This window comes from Panthera onca, chromosome A3, assembly GCF_046562875.1.
Source record: "Panthera onca isolate mPanOnc1 chromosome A3, mPanOnc1 haplotype 2, whole genome shotgun sequence".
In the NCBI taxonomy this organism is placed as follows: domain Eukaryota; kingdom Metazoa; phylum Chordata; class Mammalia; order Carnivora; family Felidae; genus Panthera; species Panthera onca.
This window is the reverse complement of record NC_138341.1, coordinates 20,584,952-20,607,519: the sequence shown is the minus strand read 5'-3', so window position 1 is coordinate 20,607,519 and position 22,568 is coordinate 20,584,952. Positions and strand designations below refer to the sequence as shown.

Below are 22,568 nucleotides of genomic sequence, written 5' to 3'. Positions count from 1 at the left end.
TAAATGAGCAGACAAAAATTGTTGCAAATCGTCACAAAGATAACCTTTGTAAACCTGAACATGCACTAATGAAAAAACACAAGCACGAGGCTTATTGAAAGCGATAGCTAAGAAAGTCGCCGATTGGGGGAAAAGCACGTCTCTTCCAAGCCTCTACAGCCACCAAGGCGCCCGGCACGCGGTCAGAATCCGTTCAATAAGCCTTCCGGGACGGATCAAGTTCCGCTTCCGCAGGCAGATTTTCGCTGTAGGCGTGAGCACTGGACGCTCGACGCACTTTAGCGTCGGACCTCCCTCCCGCGCATGCTCCAAAGGATAGGCAGAGAGCGGAAGGGCGGGGGAGTGACGGGACGCAGCGGACCGTCGGCTCGTTCGTCTTGCAGCCCCGCGCAGGAGGCGGGGGCGCGCGCGCACGTTCGCGCGTCCGGCTGCGTACAGTAGTGACGGCCGCGCGGGAGCGGTCACGTGACCGCAGCGGCTGCCTGTACAGTAAGGACCCAATATGGCAGCGGCGGTAGCAGTGGCAACGGCAGCAGGAGGACCGGCCGCCCCATAGACCCCCGCCCCCCCTCCGCGCACCACCCCCGCCGCTTCCTCTGCTTGGGTGCTCCTCGGACCTGACTTCCCCTTTCTCCCACTTTTCCCGGCACCGCGGGAAAAGCATCGCAGGGCAGAGCAGGCAGGGAGGGCGGCCGGAGCCCGGACACGGGAGCCTCCCAGTCAGTTCAAGACCCGACATGAGGGAAAAGGGCCGTAGGAAGAAGGGCAGGACCTGGGCGGAGGCCGCCAAGACGGTAAGGGGGAGGGAGCGAAGGGGAAGCCCGGGAGAATTTTGTTCCCTCGCCGCCTGCCGGTCGCAGGGGAAGGGAGGTCATTGGCCCAGCGACCCGGCTGAAGGGGGCACAAAACCGCGCGGAGAGGGCGGCGGTTAGTGTCGGGGTTGTGATCCCTGTGGGAATGGAGGCGCCCAGCGGAAGAGGGTCGCCGCGGGGCTGTGGCTTCTCCCTGCGTCTGCGACGAGTCCCCTTAGTGTTTTGAAGCTGCCTCTCGGGGTCACGTCGCTCTCACCTCCACACTGAGGTAGCCCCCGCCCCGGCATGGGGAAGTCTGTTGTGCTTGCACAGTAACCGGTTCTTCTCCCTTGTGCGGCTGAAGAGCCCCCATTGGATGCAGATAGGAGAAGGCTTGTGCGTGCACCCAGCCCCGGAAAGAAGAGAGGAGCGCTGGATCTTGGTAGAATTTACCCGCTATAGCAGACATGCCGCCTGACCCCGGGTCCCCTGCTCGTCTGGGCTCCCGGGTCCAACGTGAGGTCACGAGGCTCTTGTTTTTGTTTGCTGTTGAAGCTGAAAGTGCAGGAGGTGTTTAGAAACGAAGTAACAGGTGGGACTTGTAGAATTTTTTTTTTTTTTTTCTGTTTCCGTAGAGACCTACTCTGAACAAGGCAGCAATGCATGGTGGGACGTGTAGTTTACCCGGCCTTGACTTTTCCGTAGCTAAAGTGATGGTGGCCTCACGAAGTTGTGATTAGTGGGTAAAATTGTCATTTCCCCCCACTTCCCCCCCCCCCCATTTTGTTATAACGAAATTTAGAGGTAGGTTTTAAAAAATGGACAATTTAGGAATGGTGAGACTTTTATTACGTTGTATGAAAAAAACGAAAAGCGTGCATGTATGTAGAAATAAAACGTTGGGAGTTGCAGCAGAAAAGTTAGAGACGTAAAACAGCATTTTAGTGTTGGAAAGTGAGAAAGTGGAGGCATTATCTTTAATGGTGAATCATGTCAATAATACTTGTATAATATGAAGACCCCTTCTAAATGAACCTTTATGTGATGTATGGTTTATTTTTTAAATGAATTTTTTTTTTCTGATTACGAAAGTAATAAATGTTCACTGTGGGAAAATTTGGAAAATTATAGAAACGTATAAAGAAGAAAATAAATCACATATCTCACCCCTCAGTTATATGTTAATGTTTTGTTACATTACCACCCATTCTTTTTTATTTCCCCAAATTTGGATTCTGTTGTTTATTCAATCTTGTGCATTGTTGTAAACCGTGTGTATTTGTTTTGTAAATTTTATGTGATAGGGGATTGATGAGTCTTAAGCTTGTATTTCTGTTTTAGTTGGAAATGTGAAAAAGTTAGTGAATAAATAAAGGCACATTTTATTTATTGAGTGTTTTCACTTAACAGTCTATCTTCATAATTGTGACTGTGCTGATAGTTTCCTTTAAAAGATAAAACTCTAGAAATAATTTTTTTGGTGGTGGGGAAATTGCTTCTTCACAGAAGACTGTTAGACTTTCTTCTACTTGATGAATACCTCAAGACTTTTTCGTTTTATTAAAAGAAGGCTGGCAAATTGTAATTATAGGTAAGCAGACCACAACCCTAATATATTAATTTATTTCAAGTCGCTAGAATCTTAAGAGTATTTTTTGCATTATGATCTCTTTGGATAAAATAGTCTAATCGTTGGGAGATTGTGACAAATAGGAAAAGTTTGCATCTGCTGTTTAGAGTTTCCTATAATAGGTTAATATATTTGCTCATTTATTTTTATTTTTATTTTTTCAATTTTTAATTTAAATTCTAGTTAGTTATATTTGCTCATTTATAATAAACATTTCATGCCGTAGTTAGCTATGTTTAAAAGATGGAAAGGCTAGTTTAATAAGTAGAGTACTGAGTGAGTTCTTGAAGGGATCAGAATATTAGTGGTTTGGTATTTTTATTTGATTCTGACAAATGTAAAGCCTCAATCTAAGTTAAAATTAGAATGAGAGTGGTGACACTAAAACTTTTTTTTTACTAGCAGGCAAAATCTAAAAAGCACCCTGCTCTTTGGTTCATTTTATCATCTGTAAAGTGAGGAATTAAACTAAACCTCTGCATTCAGAAGATTTCCATTTGTAAGAAGGACTAGGTAGAAGTAAATGTAGGGGGAATAGACAAAAGTCAATCTTTAATATTTCAGAATAATGAGATCAGAAAATTAGTGTTTTGACAAACGGAAGTAACTTTGACCTAGATTAAGAAATGTTGCATATATTTGTAAGATCAAAACGACTAGGAGAAGTAAGTCTTAAGAAACTTATTTAAAAAAAAAGAAACATTTCATAGGCATTAGGGTCAAATGTTCTAGGAACAGTTTCAGCAAGGAAAGAATAAAATTACGAAAACGAGCACTATCTGCTTCTTTTTTCATTGTGTTCTTGGTACCTGCATTGTAGGGCTGTCCTGTTTTAGGGAGCACTGTTAAAATGAGGTTGTATTTCTGACCAATAGTATAGCAACAAATAAATAAAATTAATTATATGTGTATGTACATGTTTGATGTGAGGGTATGCATGGAGGTGAGAGCTACATGGATTGATGTAAGGTTGTTACAAACCTGAAAAAGCAAGATAATATTCATAATTACTGTATAATAGTAAAATTATATCAAAAGGCTGATTAAATGTAGAACATACAGACTAGTTCCAATAACTAGGGACAGCGGAGAGAGGGATGATGGAGTTGAGATTCTGTAGAACTTGAATGCTCATTCACTGTACTGGACTGTCTCCCTACTGATTTTCTATTTGCCCTATATAAATACACTAGTTATTAAAAAGCTTTACTTGAGTATTTAAAAAAAAATTTTTTTAAGTTTATTTATTTTGAGAGAGAGAGTGCATGTGCAGAAGGGGGGAGAGAGAGAGAAAGAACTCCAAGCAGGCTCTGTACTGTCAGTGAAAGGAGCTGGATGTGGGGTTCGAACCCATGAATCCATGAGATCATGACCTGAACCGAAATCAAGACTCGGACACTTAACCCACTGAGCGACTTAGGCCCCCCCCATTGTTACTCAAGTATTTTGTTAACAGTCTTGGATGTTTTTAATTTTAAGGGTAGCAGTGATGGTGATGAAATGATTGGGAATTAGATCTATAGTGTTTGGTTCGACTTGAATACAAAGATTTGTAGTAAGCCAGAGATCTTGAGAACCATTGCACTGACTTTAGAACTGTGCTCAAAGTTAAGCTCATGCTTTAAAAAAAAAAAAAAACACACACACCAAAATGAACATTGTATCATCTAAATATTTAATGACATCCCTGAAGAATTTAGCTGTTTTTGCAACAGCAGAGCTTTGGAAATACTACAATCTTGTTGATCCTGTTTTCTCTTTTGACTTTTCCCTTGTTACTCACCACAACCAGGGAAGCGTTAAAAGGGGAAAATGTCCTAAAAGGACAAGGTAGTTGTGATTGTAGGTGGAAAGGACAGGGAGGCAACCTAAGAGATTCTATACTAGAGGTACCTTTGGATATCTTGGGAGCAAAGAGGTCAGGGTACGTGAAGTGAAGTATGGGTGTTAGAGGTGAGCACAGACTGTCTTGTATAGGTCTTTAGCATGTGATTTGTGGGCAGAAGATTTCCCTTAGTGATTAATGTTATTTTGAATGTACATAGGTTTTTATTTTTGACATTTGCCTAAAGTCATTTAACTTTAGGGAATAAGATGGAAGGTAGAAAAAAAAAATCTTTTCTTAATTAATTAATTTTTTTGAGAGAGAGGGAGAGAGTGAGAATCCCAGGCAGGCTCTGTACTATCAGCGTGGAGCCTGATTTGGAGCTCAAATTCATGAATCGTGAGATCATGACCTGAGCAGAAACCTAGAGTTGGACACTTAACTGACTGAGCCACCCAGGCGTCCCTAGGACATTTGTAAAAAAGAAGTAATGCTCAGAGGCTAAAAACTTTTGTGGAGGAAGTATAGAAAATGGAAAATAATTTAAAATATGATAAAAGTATATAATGAATAGAAAGATGTTTTCTAGAAAGATGTTTAGGAAAACTTCTTAACAAAATGTACTTTAGTAAAAATAGAAGTCTTAGAAATTTTCTGTACCCTTAATCTTTACCATGAGTAGTTTTTTTCTTAAAAATTATGAATACAAGTACAGACTTAAAAGCCAAGCCTGGTTATATCCCCTTGGATATATATTGACCAGGCCAGAGTCCTTTTTAGTCTGTATTTGTATTGTATTTGTAGTAGTATTAAAATCTCCAGGAAAGAGTGTGCATCTTGGAAAAAGATATTACATGTATTGTTTATAGACTGTTGGAGGTAAAACTGGGCAAAATCTTGGAATATATAGAAAATAGAATGAGAGAGCATTGTAAGGGGCATGGATTAAAAATTGACAAACTGCTGTGATCCATAATTTTCAAAATACCAAGTGCACATTTATATTTATTATTTCAGCTTTATTGAGTTACAATTGACATAAAATTGTAAGATATTTGATACGTGTATGAAATTGCTATCTGCAAGTCTGTTTGTGCTGGGTGATTTGATGTAACACTCTTGACTGATGTTCCTTCTTGCCATAATATTAAAGTTCCCCTGTGTTTTGCTTCTTGAATTCTGTGTTATTTTCAGTTTGTTTTTCCTTCTGTCTTGTTTTTATGTGCCTGTCTTAAAAGCCCACAAACCTCCTAACAACTGAAAAAAAAAAAACCAAAAAACAACAGACCTCTTTTGAGCACATAAATTAAACATTTCTATGAAAGGTGCTGCTGCTACTGCATCTCCTAGAATTCTGACAGGAGCTGAGAAAATAGCATCACATTTGTAGAATGCCTTGCTATTTCCTCATCTGCAGACTCTTTTTTTCTTAAAAGGCTGTGCAGTTTCGCTGTCGGTGAAAGGGCATTTATGTTTTTACTATAAAAGCTGTTTGGAAGGAGGCCAGTGTGTGGAAGATACAACTGCAGGGAACTCATCAGTAGGGTTCAATACCTGCTATCTTTGTCCTTTTTACCAAAGACCTCTGAATGCCTCTCTAGTACTGTAGTCTTTCTTTCTATATTGCATAGAGACCAGCCTCATAGTTTATAGTAGTGTGCAATTTAGTAATTTTATTTTCATTTATTTTATTTATTTTTCTTTTTAAAGATTTTGTTTTTCAGTAACTTCTACACCACCGTGGGGCTTGAACTCACAACTCTGACATCAAGAATTCCATGTTCCATCCACTGAGCCAGCCAGGCGCCCCTTTAGTATTTTTAATACAGTTTGATTTATCCATCATGTTTTTAATGTTGTTTTAAAAGGTTATTGAATATACTAAATTTTATTATTTTTATTAAAAAAATTTTTTTAAAGGTTATTTATTTTGAGAGAGAAAAAACATGAGTTGGGGAGGGGCAGAGAGAGGGAGAGACAGAATCCCAAGCAGGCTCCAAGCCATCAGTTGAGGGCTCGATGTGGGACTGGAACTCATGAACAATGAGATCGTGACCTGAGCCTGAGCTGAGATCAAGAGTCAGACGCTTAACTGACTGATGACTGAGCCACCCAGGTACCCCTTTAGTATTTTTAGTACAGTTTGATTTGTCATGTTTTTAATGTTGTTTTAAAAGGTTATTGAATACACTAAATTTTAGAATTTATATATGACTTAAAAATACTGGTTTGAGTTACTTTGAGTTTCTATTAAAGCTATATAGGCTCATTTATTTTTTTTAAATGTTTATTTTTGAGAGAGAGTGGAGGGGAGGAGCAGAGAGAGAGGGGGACAGAGGATCTGAAGCAGGCTCTGCTGACAGCAGACAGCCTGATGTGGGGCTCGGGGCTCATGAACCATGAGATCATGACCTAAGCCGAAGTCTGATGCTTACTGACTGAGCTACTGCCTAGGTGCCCCTAGGCTCATTCTTAAAAAAAAAAAAAGAGGAACAGAAAAGTGTAAAGAGTTAATCTTGGATGAGTCATTCTAATAAAAACAAGATTAAATGAAAGTCTGCATCCTGAAATGTTGACGATATTTAGTTACCATACTGAAATTACAGTTGATAGTTCAAATATAGCTTTCTGGACTTCTAACTCTGTATGTAGAGATAATACATAAATATGTATACCTACTTATATTTTATATACAGTTTTGCAACTTGTTTAGTTGTGAATATCATGGATACCTTTAATGTCTGCCTCATTTTAATATCTGCCTCATTCCCTTAAATGTTTTAATATTCCACTGTTTTTATTTATTAAACATTTTTTTATTTTTATTTTTTAGTATTTATTTATTTTTGAGAGAGAGAGAGCAGGGGAGGGCAGAGAGGAGGGAACGGAGTATCTGAAGTGGGCTCCATACTGACAGCACAGAGCCTGATGGGAAGCTCGAATTATGAACTGTGAGATCATAACCTGAGCTGAAGTCAGCCCCTTAACTGAGCCACCCAGGCACCTTGATATTCCATTGTTTTTAAATGTACCATCATTAAAAAAAAAAAAAAAAAAAAAAAAAAAAAAAAAAAAGTTATTTATTTTTTGACTTATAGGCCATTTATTTATTTTATTTTGTTTTTTAAATAGGTTCCATACCCAATGTAAGACTTAAATTCATGATCCTGAGATCAAGAGTCTCATGCCCCACCGACTGAGCCAGCCAGGCGTCCCGATGTATAGGCCATTTATAGCGTTGTTTTTTTTTTTTTTCTGTAACAACTAGTTCAATATATACATGTGGGCATATGCATGTACATTGTTTGTGTGTCTGGATGCATGTGCTTTTGTGTGAATAGAATAGTTAAGAGTTTGTAAACTTGAGTTTGTGCCAATTTATATTCCTCTCGAAAATTTTGAAGGTTACTGCCTTTTTCCTACTTTAATCCAAGGAATATATCAATCTTTATTCTTTGCCACTTTGATATATTAAAAAAACATTTCTTTTGTTAAGTGGAACTTGATGGAAATGTTCTATATCTGTACTGTCCCAACACAGTAGCCACTTGTCATATGTGGCCATTTAGCACTTGAAATGTGGCTAGTGTGACTAAGGAACTGAATTTTGAATTTTATTTAATTTTAAGTTTAAATAGCCTTATTTTTGGGGGTGTCTGGTTGGCCCAGTCAGTAGAGCCTGTGACTCTTGATCTCAGGGTCCTGAGTTGGAGTCTCATGTTAGGTGTGGAGCCTATGTAGAAAACAAAACAAAACAAACCTCAGTAAATAGTCTCATTTGTTTAATGGCTACCATTATTGGACAGTGCAGGTATAAAGTAACTTCCTATACTTATTGACTATCTGTATGTTTTTCAGTAAACTTGGCTGTTTAGATCTTTTGCCTTTTTTTTTTTTCCTGGTCCCTTTTATACTAATTTTTTTTTAAGTTTTATTTATTAAAGTAATCTGTACACCCAGCATGGGGCTCGACCTCATGACCCCGAGAGGAAGAGCCAGCCAGGTGCCCCTGTACTAATTTCTAAGGTTGTTTTGTAGATTAAGGAAATAGTTTTTTGTCATTCATGTTGCAGATCTCTTTCTCATTTTTGTCTTTTGATTTGACTGATTTATCCTTTTTTTTTTTTTTTTTTTTTGCTGCCTGGACATTTTTTATTTTAATGTAAACAGTTTTATCAATCTCTACCTTTTATGCCTTTCTAGGTTTTGAGTCCTGTTAAAGAAGATTATTAAAGATTGTAAATAGAGTATAAATTTTAAAAGATGTTCAGCTTTGGGGCACCTGGGTGGCTCAGTTGATTAAGCGCCTGATGTCGGCTCAGGTCATGATCTCATGACTCATGAGATTGACCCCTGCATCGGGCTCTGTGCTGACTGTTCAGTCTGGAGCCTGCTTCGGATTCTGTGTCTCCCTCTCTGTCTCTGCCCCTTCCCTGCTCACACTCTGTCTCTATCTCCTTCAAAAGGATATAAAAACTTAAAAAAAAAATGTTCAGCTTCAAAGACATATTTTTCCTAAATGTATGTTTCATTGTGGACAAATAAGGGGAAATTCAGTTTATATATCAGTAAGATTGTGCCCCTTGAAGGCAGAAACTTTTATTTTGTTTTTAAAGTTTTTTTTTTTTAAGTTTTTTTATTTTGAGAGAGAGAGAGAGAGGCAGAGGGAGAGAGAGAATCCCAAGCAGGCTCTGCGCTGTCAGTACAGAGCTTGATGTGGGGCTTGAATCCACAAACCATGAGATCATGACCTGAGTCGAAATCAAGAGTAAGCCACTACTGAGCCACCCAGGTGCCTTGAAGGGCAGAGACTTTTAAATGTTTCTGTCTGCAGAGCTTAACTCACTTTTTTGCACATGAGTGCTGAATCTTTTTTTTTTCTTTACCTTTTTTTAAATTGGAGATAAAAATGAAGACACTGTTCTCTTGAGTGAGTGCAATTTATTTTTTAAATTTTTAATTAATGTTTATTTTGAGAGAGAGAGTAGGGAAAGGGCAGAGAGAGAGAGGAAGAGAGAATCCCAAGCAGGCTCTGTGAACTCAGCTTGGATCCCAATCCGAGGCTTGAACTCACGAGCTCTGAGATCATGATCTGAGCAGAGATCAAGGCCCTGACGTTTAACCAACTGAGCCACCCAGGCACCCCATTTTGCTTTATGTTTTTGAATGAGAAAACTATTGTGAAGATGTTCTTTCTTAGCAAATAAGCACAGAGATTTGAGACTATTGTAATGAAAAGCCCTTTAACCTCAGGGACCCCATTTGCCAGTTGTTTCCCAAGGTGAATGTGGAATCACACAAAGACTTCAACTAGCTGTGAACAACTTTAAGAACTCACTGAAAATCCTTTTCCTGCTCCAGGAGATTCTGCACAAAATTCCACTCTTAGACGTTAGGATCTGCCTATATAGAGGGCCATGAGGCAAAGAGTGGCAGAGAGCCTCTAGGAGCTGAGTGACTCCTGGCCAAAAGTCAGCAAGGGAACTAACTGAAAGGGACTTGAAACCTGCCAACAAATAAGCTTGGTAGTAGGCTTGGAAAAGAATCTCAAGCCTCAAATGAGTTCAGTGTCAGTCCCAGCTGACACTTTGATTTCAGCCTAATGAGACCCTGAGCAGAAGGCTCCGTTAATCCATGCTCAGATTCCTGACAACGTAGAAGCTGAGATAAAATTATGTTGTTTTAACCTAAGTTTCATAATTAAACATAATCACAAAATAAATTTGTGTTGTAGAGGCTGTTTAATAGCAAACAAGACTAATACTAAAATTTGGTGGAGAGGGAACATGGCAGGGTTGGTCTCAGAATATTTGGCCTGGGTATTGAGGGATGATTGATAAAACGTTAGGTGAATTCACATAGGTGAATATGGGTAAGGGCATTTTAAGCAGACAGAAGAGCTGAAAAGATGGAACACTGAAAAATGCAGGGGATGTTTGATGCATGGCTAATTCACCTTTGAGTACTGAATGGTGAAAGATCAGGCCAGAAGAGGTAGGTTGGGGCCAAAATGTGGATAGTTTAGAAGTTGGGCTGACAACTATTTTGATTTTAGGAACCGTATGGAGTTTTTATGCAGGAGATAGCATCACACCTGTGTTTGAGCAGTTTTGGTCATTTGAGGGATTTATTGTAAAGAGGTTATGAGGGTTACAGTACGGCTGTCTTGAATTAAAAGGGTGGGAGGGGGTATAAATTTTTTTCCATATCATTCAAATTTTTCTCATTTTATATCTATTCTACCTACATCGATCCCACTTAACAGCTCTCCAGCAGAAGCCTTTAGACCTGCTGGTCTTCTGAAGTTTTCACACATACAGGAGGTTATTGAATGCTGTTTAACACAACAAAACCTTACCATTCTTGAAATGAAAAAAGAAAGCAAAACTCTTTCCCCAGTTATATACTAGCTCATGTTGATTTTTCTTCTCTCTCTGAGTTCCTGTATGACTGTTCTTTCCATACCATTGTCCTCTGCACCACTGGTCTTCAGGTTTGTGCCAGTGGTAGAATCAATCAGGGCCATGTGTTGCACAACTCCAGAAGGAGCCAGTCATACTGTATTAAATGTGACTACTGCTCCTGGGAGTCGAACATCATAGTAGCTCTGGGTTGCTTGTTGCTTCTTGTGAAAACACATTTAATGTTATTTCTCATTAAAAATTAGACACATTTTTGGGACACCTGGGTGGCTCAGTCATTTAGGCGTCCGACTTCAGCTCAGGTCATGATCTCACGGTTCATTGCTTTGAGTCCCCCGTCAGGTTCTGTGCTGTCAGCTTAGAGCCTGGAGCCTGCTTTGGATTCTGTGTCTCCCTCTCTCTCTCTTCCTCCGCCACTCATGCTCTGTCTCCCTCTGACTCTCAAATAAATGTTAAAAAAGCCAAAAAAAATTAGAGACATTTTTGCCAGGGGAAAACCTATTACAAGTTTGTGATACAAAAGTCACACTTTGAGGGCAGATGTTGGAGGGGATAGAAGGACAACTTGCCTATTTTTTTTCATTTAGTCCTGGATTTGCTTCATATTTATTTCCCAAGTTTGTTTTCTAGCTGACAAGAGGTAGCAAATGGTAGAGATTTAATGGAAATGATTGTTAAACTAACTTTCTGTAGACCTCCCACCAGGAATTTGTATATTAATTCAAGGGGTTATAAAAGTTGTCTGTGAAGATATTTATGTTTTATGCTTTTAATCTTAAAAGTTGTGTGAGCATGTTTGTGATTTAAATTGTGCCTTAAAACGCTATAATTTTTAAATGGCTTTAGTCTACTTTGTATCATTTTTAGATACTTTCTCAATCTGTATTTGGTCAACATTTTTGTCTTTTTTCTCATTAATGGTCTAGATGAGGGTTGACATTTTATAAATTTACTTCGATTTATTGTTTGTGAATCTTGGTTCTGAGTTAGGATTACTGTCTTACTTTTCACTTTATTGGGCTTAATTTATTATTGAAGAGTAATTGACATATAATACTGTATTAGTTTCAGTTATACAACACAGTGATTCAGTGTTTACATACATTATGAAATATATATAATTTGTCACCATACAAAGTTTTTATAATATCATTGACTATATCCCCTATAATGTACATTATGTACCTGTGTCTTCTTTACCACTGGAAGATTGTACCTCTTAATCCCCTTCACCTATTTGGTCTATCACCCAGTTCCCTCTCCTCTGGCAACCATCAGTTTGTTGTCTGTATCTATGGGTTTGTTTCTGTTTTGTTGGTTCATTTGTTTTGTTTTTTAGGTTCTACATATCAGGGAAATCATATGGTAATTGTCTTTGTCTATCTGACTTATCTCACTTAGCATAATATTGTCTAGGTCCATCCATGTTGAAATTTAAAATAAATATATTTTAGTTATAGTAATATGTAACATAGGTTTCTTTCATTTTGTAAAAGTTTCATGAATTAGAAAAAAAGATCACTTATTCTGTCTGACACAATATAAACATTTTGGGATATTTCCTTTTAGTCTTTGATACATTTTTTTCTTTTTGGTTGTAATTAGTCTCTCAGTTTCTAATCTGCTTTTTCTTTTTTCTTCACATTTATTTATTTTGAGAGAGCATGAACGGAGTGGGGGTGGTGCAGCGAGAGGTGGGGGGGACAGAGAATCTGAAGCAGGCTCCAGGTTCTGAGCTCTCAGCACACCTGTCACGGGGCTCGAACTCATGGACCTGAGCTGAAGTCGGATACTTAACTGACTGAGCCACCCAGGCCCCCCTCTAATCTGCTTGTTCATGTTCAAAAATACTTTCATTTGTCATTTTCTGGGTTTGCTAATAATAACCCTTTTTTTTATGGCTGAAGGGTATTTCGTGAAGTGGTTATGTCTTAAATGCTCAATACTATTATGAAAATTGGAAACCTAAAATGACCACTTTAATGCTGTAGTGACTGTCTTTTTATTTTCTACTTACACATACACTTGTTAGCTCATCTCAGTATTTTGATTTAGAAGTTTTTATTTAAAAAATTACCATGCAGTAAAAATTGACCTTTTTGTTACACAATTGTGTGAATTTAACACATATAACTACCACCACTGTAGTCAGGTACAAGCCTGAATATCTTATATAGTTACCCTCTACTTGTCCCTGACCCTTGGCAACCACTGACATGTTCTTCATCACTAGTTTTGTCTTTCTGAGAATGTCATATAAATGGTGTCATATGGTGTATAACCTTTTGAGACTGGTTTCTTAAATTCACTTTAATGCCTTTGAGATTCATCTGTGTTGTTTTGTGTATTAATAGTTAAATCCTTTTTATTGCTGAGTGGTATTTCATTGTACTAATGTATAATGGTTTATCCATTCACTGTTGAGGGATGTGTAGGTTGTTTTTATTTTTTTGGCAAATAAGAATGGAGCTGCAGTAAAAATTTGTGGGCAGAATGTTGTTTTCATTTCCCCAGGGCAAATACCCAGAAGTGGGATTGCTGTGTAATGAATAAGTGTATGTTTACCTTTACAAGAAACTGGGAAACTTTTTCAGAGTGGCTGTATCCTTTTGTATTCCCACCAGCAATGTATTTGAAATAGAGTTGCTCTTCATCCTTGCTTGCTTTTAGTACTGTCAGCACTTTTTATTTTAGCCATTCTAATATGTGTGCAGTGGTAGATCATTGTGATTTTGATTTTCCTAATGGCTTATGTTGTTGAGCATCTTTTTTTTTTTTTTTTTTAAATGCTCATTCATTTTTGAGAGCAAGAGAGTATGTTCGTGCACAAGCAGGGGAGGGGCAGAGAGGGGGGACAGAGGATCTGAAGGGGACTTTGCGCTGACAGCAGAGAGCTGGATGTGGGGCTCGAACTCACCAGTCGTGTAAACAACTGAGCCACTCAAGTGCCCCTGAATTAAGTGTCTTTATTGGGGAAAGCCAGTATTACAATGGACTTCAGAGTTGGCACTGGAGCCTTTTTCTTGCCAAAGGTGGGCACAGCATTGACAAAGCACTGGTTATATTGCATCTGCTGCTTGGCTTGGCCTGTCGTGGTCTTCTTTTTCTCCTGTTTGGCCACCTTGGGAGTCTGCTCTCTTATTTTTCTAGCACAGGCCGGGGAACCGTGGACTTTACCTTTAAGCATGGGGCGGGCTACTTCCAGGGTGGTCAGAGCCTTTACTGCACTGACCTAGGGTAGCTTCATTCTCTAAGGGTGTGCCTGCCAGGAGCACTACTTGATCTTCTGGAGTGATGCCCTCCAGCGAGGCTACATGAGTCTTGATCCGGGTCTGCTGTCTCCTGACTGGTCACTTGGAGGGTGTGTAGCTCCTGGGCACCGACAGAGCTGCATGTCAGTGACTGAACTGTGGCCACTGCAGCTGCTACTGAGATGATGGAGTCAAAAAAGAGGAAGGAGTAAGGTCATGGGTGTCCTCACCGCCTGTTGTGTGCCATGTCACCGTGTTGAGCATCTTTTTACATGCTTCCTTTCCAAGCGTATATCCTCTTTGGTGAAGTGTCTGTTCAGGTCTTTTGCCCACTGTGTAACTGGGTTGTTTGTTGTTCTGCTGTTGAGAGTTGAGAATTCTCTATCCATCCTGGGTGTAAGCCCTTTGCTGGATATGTGATTTGCAGATACTTTTTTTCTGATTACAGGAGAAAGTATTTAGTCTTTTATCGTTAAGTGTGTTAGCTGTAGGTTTTTTATAAGTACTTGTCAGGTTGACCAAGCTCCCTTTTATTTATAGTTTACTGAGAGTTTTTGTCACGAATGTATGTTGAATTTAGTTCGATGCTTTTTCTGAGTGAATTCCTGGGGTCATTTGCTTTTAAATTTTAGACTGTTAATATGGTGGATGACATTGATTTTCAAATATTGAATTGACTTTGCATTCCTATGGGGGAAAAAATCTCACTTGGTTGTGGTGTATTATGCTTTTTAAACTTTTTTAGGGGGAGCCGCCTGGGGGGTGGCTCTGTTGGTTGAGCATCCGACTTGGGCTTGGGTCGTGGTCACGGTTTGTGGGTTTGAGCCCCACATCAGGCTTGCTGCAGGTGGCACGGAGCCCGCTTTGGATCCTCCGTCCTCTTTCTCTATGCCTCTCCCTGCTTGTGCTCTGTCTCTCTCAAAAATAAATAAAACATCAAAAAAAAAATAAAAAAAACTTTTTAGGCAGGCTCCACCCTCAATGTGAGGCTTGAGCTCATGACCTTGAAATCAAGAATCAGATGTCCCACTTACTGAGCCACCCAGGTGCCCCTGTGGGGGGTGTGTGTGTGTGTGTGTGTGTGTGTGTGTGTGTGTGTTTTAAGTTTATTTACTGAGGCGCCTGGGTGACTCAGTCACTTAAGCATCCGACTCTTGATTTAAGCTCAGGTCATGATCTCATGGTTTGTGAGATCCTGCCCCACTGTGGGGCTCTGTGCTGATGGCATGGAGCCTGCTTAGGATTCTCTTTCTCTCTCTCTTTTTCCCTTCCCAGCTTGCTCTCTCTCAAAATAAATAAATAAACATTAAAAATATTTTAAAGTTTATTAATTTATTTTGAGAGAGAGGGTGAGCATGCACACATGCATGTGGAGGAGGGGCAGAGAGAGAGAGAGAGAGAGAGAGAGAGAGAGAGAGAGAAAATCCCAAGCAGGCTCAATTGCTGAAGTGTGGAGTCCAATGTGGGGCTCAATCTCACAAACTGAGATCATGATCTGAGCTGAAATCAAGAGTTGCTTGCTTAACCAACTGAGCCACCCAGGCACCCTATGCTTTTTATATATAGCTGGATTTGCTATTATTTTGTTGAGGACATTTACAGTTATGTTCATGAGAGACATTAATCTTTAGTTGTCTTGTATCATCTGTCTCTGGGTTTTGGTATCAGGATAATGCTGGCCTTATAAAAATCAGTTGGAAAGTCTTCCTTCCTTATAGGTTCTGTTGTTGTTGTTGTTGTGGTTCTTCTTCTTCTCCTTCCTCCTCTTCCTCCTTCTTCCTTGTTTATTTGAGAGAGAGAGAGAGAGAGAGAGAGAGAGAGAGAGAGAGAGAGAATCTCTAGCAGGCTCAGCACTGTCAGCACAGAGCCTGACGTGGGGCTTGATCTCTTGAACCATGAGATCACAGCCTGAGCCGAAATCAAGATTTGGATGCTTAATTGACTCAGCCACCCAGGCACATCCCCCCTGCCCCATTCTGTTTCTTAAAGTTTTAAAAAAAAATTTATTTATTATTTTGAGAGAGAATGCGTGTATGTGCAAGCTGGGGAGGGAGAGAGAGAGAGAGGGAGAGAGAGAATCCTGAGTATGCTCTGTGCTCAGTCCCACGAGCAAAACTGTGTTATCATGACCTGAGCTGAACAAGAGTCCAGTGCTTAACTGAGTCCCCCCAGGTGCCCCTAAAGATTTTATTTTTAAGTGATCTCTACACCAAATGTGGGGCTCAAACTCACAATCGGGAGTTCAAGAGTTGCATGGTCCACCAACTGAGCCAGCCAGATGCCCCTCCCTGTTCTTTCATTTTCTTGATTTGTCCTTTGGCATACAAAAATTTAGAGTAAATGGTTTTTATTCAATCACTAGATTATTTGTTTTTCTGTTTTCATGTTTGCTTCCTCTTATTGATTTATTTGATGAGGTGGATAAGGTGGGATTTTTTTTTTTTGTTTGGTTTATTTTTCAGTTCTAAAATTTCCATTTAGTTCTTTTTGTATTAAATTTTTTTTTAATGTTTAGTTTTGAGAGAGACAGAGACAGAGTGCAATTGGGAGAGGGGCAGAGAGAGAGCGAGAGAGGGAGACACAGAATCCAAAGCAGGCTCCAGGCTCTGAGTCAGCACAGAGCCCAACGTGGGGCTCTAACTCACAGACTACGAGATCGTGACCTGAGCCGAAATCTGAGCAGATGTTGGGATGTTGGACGCTTAACCAACTGAGCCACCCAGGCGCCCCTCCATTTGGTTCTTTATATTCTACTTTATATCTTTCTCTTCCTTCAAGACTGTTTACCTTTACGGGTGCCTGGATGTCTGACTTCAGCTCAGGTCATGATCTTGCAGTCCATGAGTTTGAGCCCCTCGTTGGGCCCTGTGCTGCCAGCTCAGAGCCTGGAGCCTGGAGCCTGCTTCAGATTCTGTGTCTCCCTCTCTCTCTGCCCCTCCCCCACTGACGCTCTGTCTCTCTCTCTCAAAAATGAATAAATGTTAAAAAAAAAAATGTTTACCTTTACTTGGAGCATTTTTATAATAGTTGTTTTTAAGTCTTTACGAAATATTTCCCATACCAGTGTTATCTTGTTGTTTCTGTGTTTTGATTTTCTTTCCCAAGCAAACTGAGGTTTTCCTGGGTTTTGGTATACCATGTAAATTTAAATTGTAATTGACACTCTGTGTCTTGTTTAAATTACATGGAGAATGTTAATAGTTTTATTTTAGCAAACAGTTAGCTGAATTGTGTTTAGGCTTCAGGTTTTGACCAGCCTTCTGTGGGTTGTTGTTTCAATGTCAGTTAGGACTTCAAAGCCTTTTTAGTGCTATTTGGACTTTTCCTTTGTGTGAACCATCATACTATGTGGGATTTGGGGGGTGGTCTTCCCTTTGGGTTATGAAACTCTGGCCTGTGGGCCAGATCTAGTTCACTGCCTATTTTTATAAGTAAGATTTTATTGGAACCCAGCCATGCCCATTTGTGTATATTTTTTGTGGCTGCTTTCATACTTTGGTGGTCACAGTTGAGCAGTTGCAACAGAGACTGGCCCACAAAACGTAAAATATTTACTGTTTGGTTCTTTATAGATAAGTTTGGCTGACCCCGATTTATCCCACAGTTCAATTCTCAAAGTCTGTCTATACTGTTTTAGTGTCCAGTCATGTATGCATAGCTCAGGTGTTAGCTGAGGAGTTCATACACAATTTTAAGGGTCGCTTTCCTGAGTTCTTTTGTTGGCAGTCTTCCCAGTACTTTCTGATTTGGGGGGATTCCCATTTTTCATCTTTGGCCAGAAATGTCTTTATTTTACTCTGCATTTCCTACGACTGTATCTCCCTTGGGCTGAGCAGCCGGAGACGAGAGGGGAAAGAGCAATGGGGTTTTGCTTCATTCTTTTGGGACCGTAAACTCCTCTGATATGGAGGGGAAGGTTTTCCTCCTTTCAGAGTTTTAAGAAATAAAATGGAGAAATTCCTTCTTTGTTGCTGAGTATTAGGAGACTCCTACTCTAATGGAACTCTGTGTACACTAATGCCCATATCCAGGTTTTGGGCTCTGTTGAATTCAGATTGAGAGGTACTGGAGGGGGAAATTTGCTAAACTCTGCCATTTGGTGGTATTTTGAATTCTGATCTTCCCCAATCTGTGTGCTACCATTCACTTTGTTGGATTTGATTTGCTAATGTTTCGTTGAGGATTTTTGCACTTATGTTAATGAAAGATATTGATCTGTACTGTTTTGTTTTCTGTTTTTGTTTTTGTTTTCTTTTGGTGTCTTTGTCTGGTTTTGATATTAGGGTATTGCAAGCCTCAGAATGAGGAAGTATTTCTTCTGCTCCTGTCTTCTGGAAAAGATTGTACAGAATTGGTATAGTTTCTGCATTCAGTGTTCAGTAGAATTTGCCAGTGAACCTACGTTGGTCTGGTGCTTCCTGCTTTGGAAGGTTATTAGTTATGTATTCTATTTCTTTAAAAGATATAGGCCTAGGGGCACCTGGTGGCTCAGTCAGTTGAGCGTCAGACTCTTGGTGTGGGCTCAGGTCATAATCTCACTATTCATGGAATTGAGCACAGCATCGGGCTCTGCGCTGACAGCATGGAGCCTGCTTGGAATTTCTCTCTCTCTCTCTCTCTCTCTCTCTCTCTCTCTCTCTCTCTCTCTCTCTGCCTGCCTCCTGCTTGTGTGCTCACTCTCTCAAAAATAAATAAGTAAACATTAAAAAAAAATATACAGGCCTATTCAGATTGTCTGTTTCTTCTTGTTGAGTTTTGACAGATTGTATCTTTCAAGGAATTGATACGTTTCATCTAGGTTATCAAATTTATGGACATAGAGTTATTCATAATGTTTGTTTATTTTTAAGATTTTATCTTATTTATTTTTTAAATTTGAGGGTTTTTTTTTTTTTAAGTTTATTTTGAGAGAGACAGAGAGTGAGTAGGGGAGGGGCAGAGACAGAGACAGAATCCCAAGCAGGCTCTGTGCCTTCAGCACGGAGTCGGATGTGGGACTCTAACTCACAAACTGAGATCATGATCTGAGCAGAGAACAAGAGTCAGACTCTTAACCATCTGAGCCACCCAGGTACCCCAAGGGTTTATTTTATTTTATTTTTATTTTTTTAATATTTATTTTTGAGAGAGAGAGAGAGAGAGAGAGAGAGAGAGAGAGAGAGAGAGAGAACAATGGGGGAGGGGCAGAGAGAGAGGGAGACAACAGAATCTGAAGCAGGCCCCAGGCTCTGAGCTGCCAGTACAGAGCCTGACACAGGGCTTGAACCCACGAACCACGAGATCGTGACCTGAGCTGAAGTCAGATGCTCAACTGACTGAGCCACCCAGGCGCCCCTCCCAAGATTTTATTTTTAAGTAATCTCTACACCCATCATGGAGCTCGAACAACCCCAAGAGCAAGAGTTGCAGGCCCTCACCAACTGAGCCAGCCAGGTGCCCCCATAATACTCTTTTATTCTTTTATTGTCCATGGGATATGTAGTGATGCTCTCTCTTTCACTTATGATACTAGAAATTTGTGTCTTTTTTCTTAGTCTTAGGTTTATTCATTTATTGATTTTTCAGAGAACCACCTTTTAGTTGTATTGATTTTTCTCTATGATTTCCAGTTTTCAGTTTCACAGATTATTGCTCTCATTTTTATTATCTCTTCTGTTTAGTTTGAATTTAATTTGCTCTTTTTCTAGTTTCCTAAGGTAGAATCTTGGATTATTAATTTTATATTTTTTTCCTAATGTATGCATGTATGTGTTCAGTGCCATGAATTTCTAAGCACTGCTTTTCCTGCATCATGAAATTTTGTTAACTTGTATTTTCATTTTCATTTAGTTCATAATATATTAAAATTTCTTTTGAGATTTTTTTTCTTTAGCCAATGTATTATTTCATTTTAAAATGTTTATTTATTTGGTAGGGGTGAAGGGCAGGGAGAGTGGGAGAATACCAAGCAGGCTCTGTGCTGACAGCACAGAGCCTGACGTTGGGCTGGAACTCATGAACCATGAGATCATGAACTGAGGTCAATAGCTGGATGCTTAACTGACTGAGCCACCCGGGTGCCCCATAGTCTGTGTATTATTTAAAAGTGTGTTGTTTAATGTCCATGTATTTTGAGACTTTCTAGCTGTCTGTCTGTCTTTCTTTCTTTCTTTCTTTCTTTCTTTCTTTCCTTCCTTCCATAGTAAACAAAATACAATGAAAACTATGAAGTATTTAGAAATAAGTTGGATAAGAAATGTGCAGGATCTAGGTGAAGAAAACTGTAAAATCCCTGAAAAGGATGAGGGAAACACTTGAAAAATGGAAGAGAGCCAATTTGTTTTATGTGGATGGGAAGAATCAATATGATAAAATTTCAGTTCTTGTCAAGTACAGTTCTACTTTGGAAAACAAATCAAAAGTTCAACTGGGTTAGACTAACAGTATTTTAAAAAATGTTTTATTTATTATGAGAGAGAGACAGAGGGAGAGAATCCCAAGCAGGCTCCATGCTGTTAGTTCAGAGCCAGATGGAAGGCTTGATCTCATGAAGCATGAGATCATGACCTGAGCTAAATCAGGAGTTGGACACTTAACCAACTGAGCCACCCAGGCATCCCTAAGAATATTTTTAAAAAGAGAAATGTAACCTTAAAAAAGAGGCATAACATAACTTTTTTTTAATTTTTAAAAATTTATTTGTTATTTAAAAAAATTTTTTTTTGGTTTAGTTTTGAGAGAGAGAGACAGAGACAGAGAGACAGAGTGCCATCAGGGAAAGGGCAGAGAGAGAGGGAGACACAGAATCCGAAGCAGGCTCCAGGCTCTGAGCTGTCATCATAGAGCTTCACACAGGGCTCGAACTCCTGAACTGTGAGATCATGACCTGAGACAAAATCAGATGCTTAACTCACTGAGCCATCCAGGTGCCGATAGGCATAGCATATTTCTAGATGTTAAAATGTATTGCAGAGATACAGTGATTAATGCAACATGGCACTGATTTGGGACTAGACAAGATTGGTAAATAGTACAGATGTGAAAATCCAGAGACAGTGACATATATTTAAGAATTCAGTATACAGGTAGTGTTGAGAAACCTAATAATCTTGGGAAAAAAAATATATGTATCTCTGCTTCATATCACATACCAAAACAAATTATAGAAGGGTTGACATTTTTAATGTAAAAAGTGAAGCCATGAAACTAGATGTTAGAGAATTAATATTTGCTTTATAATGGGGAGGATGATGGGTATAGGCCTGGATAAATGTATATGTTTACAATACAAATAATAGATGCTCATGACAAAAATCCCAAATCTTTAAGGGTATAATAGACTTTTACATCTCCAACTCTTTTTCCAGAGGTAAACAGTGATAATGGCTTCTAAGGTGTAAGGCCAGAAAATTTCTTTCCATATATGTAATCCTGCCCCATTCCCACCCCTTTAAAGGGTAAGAAGTTAAACTATACTATATACAGTTCTGCAAGTGTCTGTACATCTGCTCATAGAGTGCTGCATTGTTCTTTTTCCCCCATAATATTTTATTATGAATAATTATAAATACAGCAAAGTTGAAAGTTTTACAGAAAATAACCACATATCTACCACCTAGAATCTGTCATTAACATTTCCTATCTTTCCATCTATCCACATTGCTCTTTTTAAAAAGTGGTGGTAAAATAATGTATAACACAAGGTTTACTTAGAATATGCAGTTCAATAGTGTTAAATATATGCACATTGTTATGTGACGTATTTCTAAAACTTTCTCATCTTAGAAAACTGATATTCTGTACTCAGTAAACAATTCCCCATTTTTCCTCCCCACACAGTACCTGGCAGCTACCATTCTGTTTTACATTTCTATGAGTTTGACTATTCTAGATACCTTGTATAAGTGAAATCATACAATGTTTGTCATTTCATGATTTGCTTTTTTTAACTTGGTATATTGTACTCAAGCTTCCATCATCTTGTAGCATGTGCCAGAGTTTCCTTTTTAAGGCCAAATGGTATTCCATTGTATGTGTACATCATATTTTGTTTACTCATCTGTCAGTGGGCACTTCTGCCTTTTGGCTATTTGATAATACCGCTATGAACATGGTGTACACGTATCTCTTTGAGAGACCTTGGTTTTGATTCTTTTGGATATGTAACCAGGAGTGATATTGCTGCATTCATATTATGATTCTATTTGTAATTTTTTGAGGAACCGCTATACTATTTTTTGTCAACAGTGTACAGGTTCCATTTTTTCTACGTCCTTATCAACACTTGTCATTTTCTGTTTTTCTTGTTTGTTTTGTTTTGAAAGCAGCCATCCTAGTGGATATGATTGATATTGCATTGTAGTTTTGGTTTGCATTTTCCTAATGATTAGTGCTATTGAACATCTTTTCATATGCTTTTTTGGCCATTTGTATATCTCCTTTGGAGAAATTTCTGTTCAGTCCTCTGCCCGTTTTTGAGTTTTTTTTTGTTTTTGTTTTTTTGTTTTTTGTTTTTGTTCTTGAGTTGTAGTTCTGTATATATTCTGAATATTAATGCGTGTGTGTGTGTGTGTGTACATACTTTCAAGTTTTTATTTAAATTACAGCTAGTTAACATAAGCTGTGTTAATTTCAGGGGTAGAATTTAGTGACTTATAACTTACATGTAAC

General features: G+C 39.1%; 1 protein-coding gene across 3 annotated transcripts in view; it reads left to right on the top strand.

Moving 5' to 3' along the window:
* The first annotated feature begins 346 nt into the window (after positions 1-346).
* Positions 347-22,568, top strand: part of ASXL2 (ASXL transcriptional regulator 2) — a 137,226-nt gene continuing 115,004 nt past the window's right edge. The window contains exons 1-2 of one of the 3 annotated variants that reach the window (XM_060644943.3): positions 348-794; positions 1,156-1,383. Coding sequence is in view for 1 of the 3 variants with exons in the window: in XM_060644938.3 (XP_060500921.3) it covers positions 738-794 (57 nt within the window). In the remaining 2 variants the exon portion in view is untranslated. The other 2 variants (XM_060644938.3, XM_060644942.3) reach the window with 2 other exon arrangements.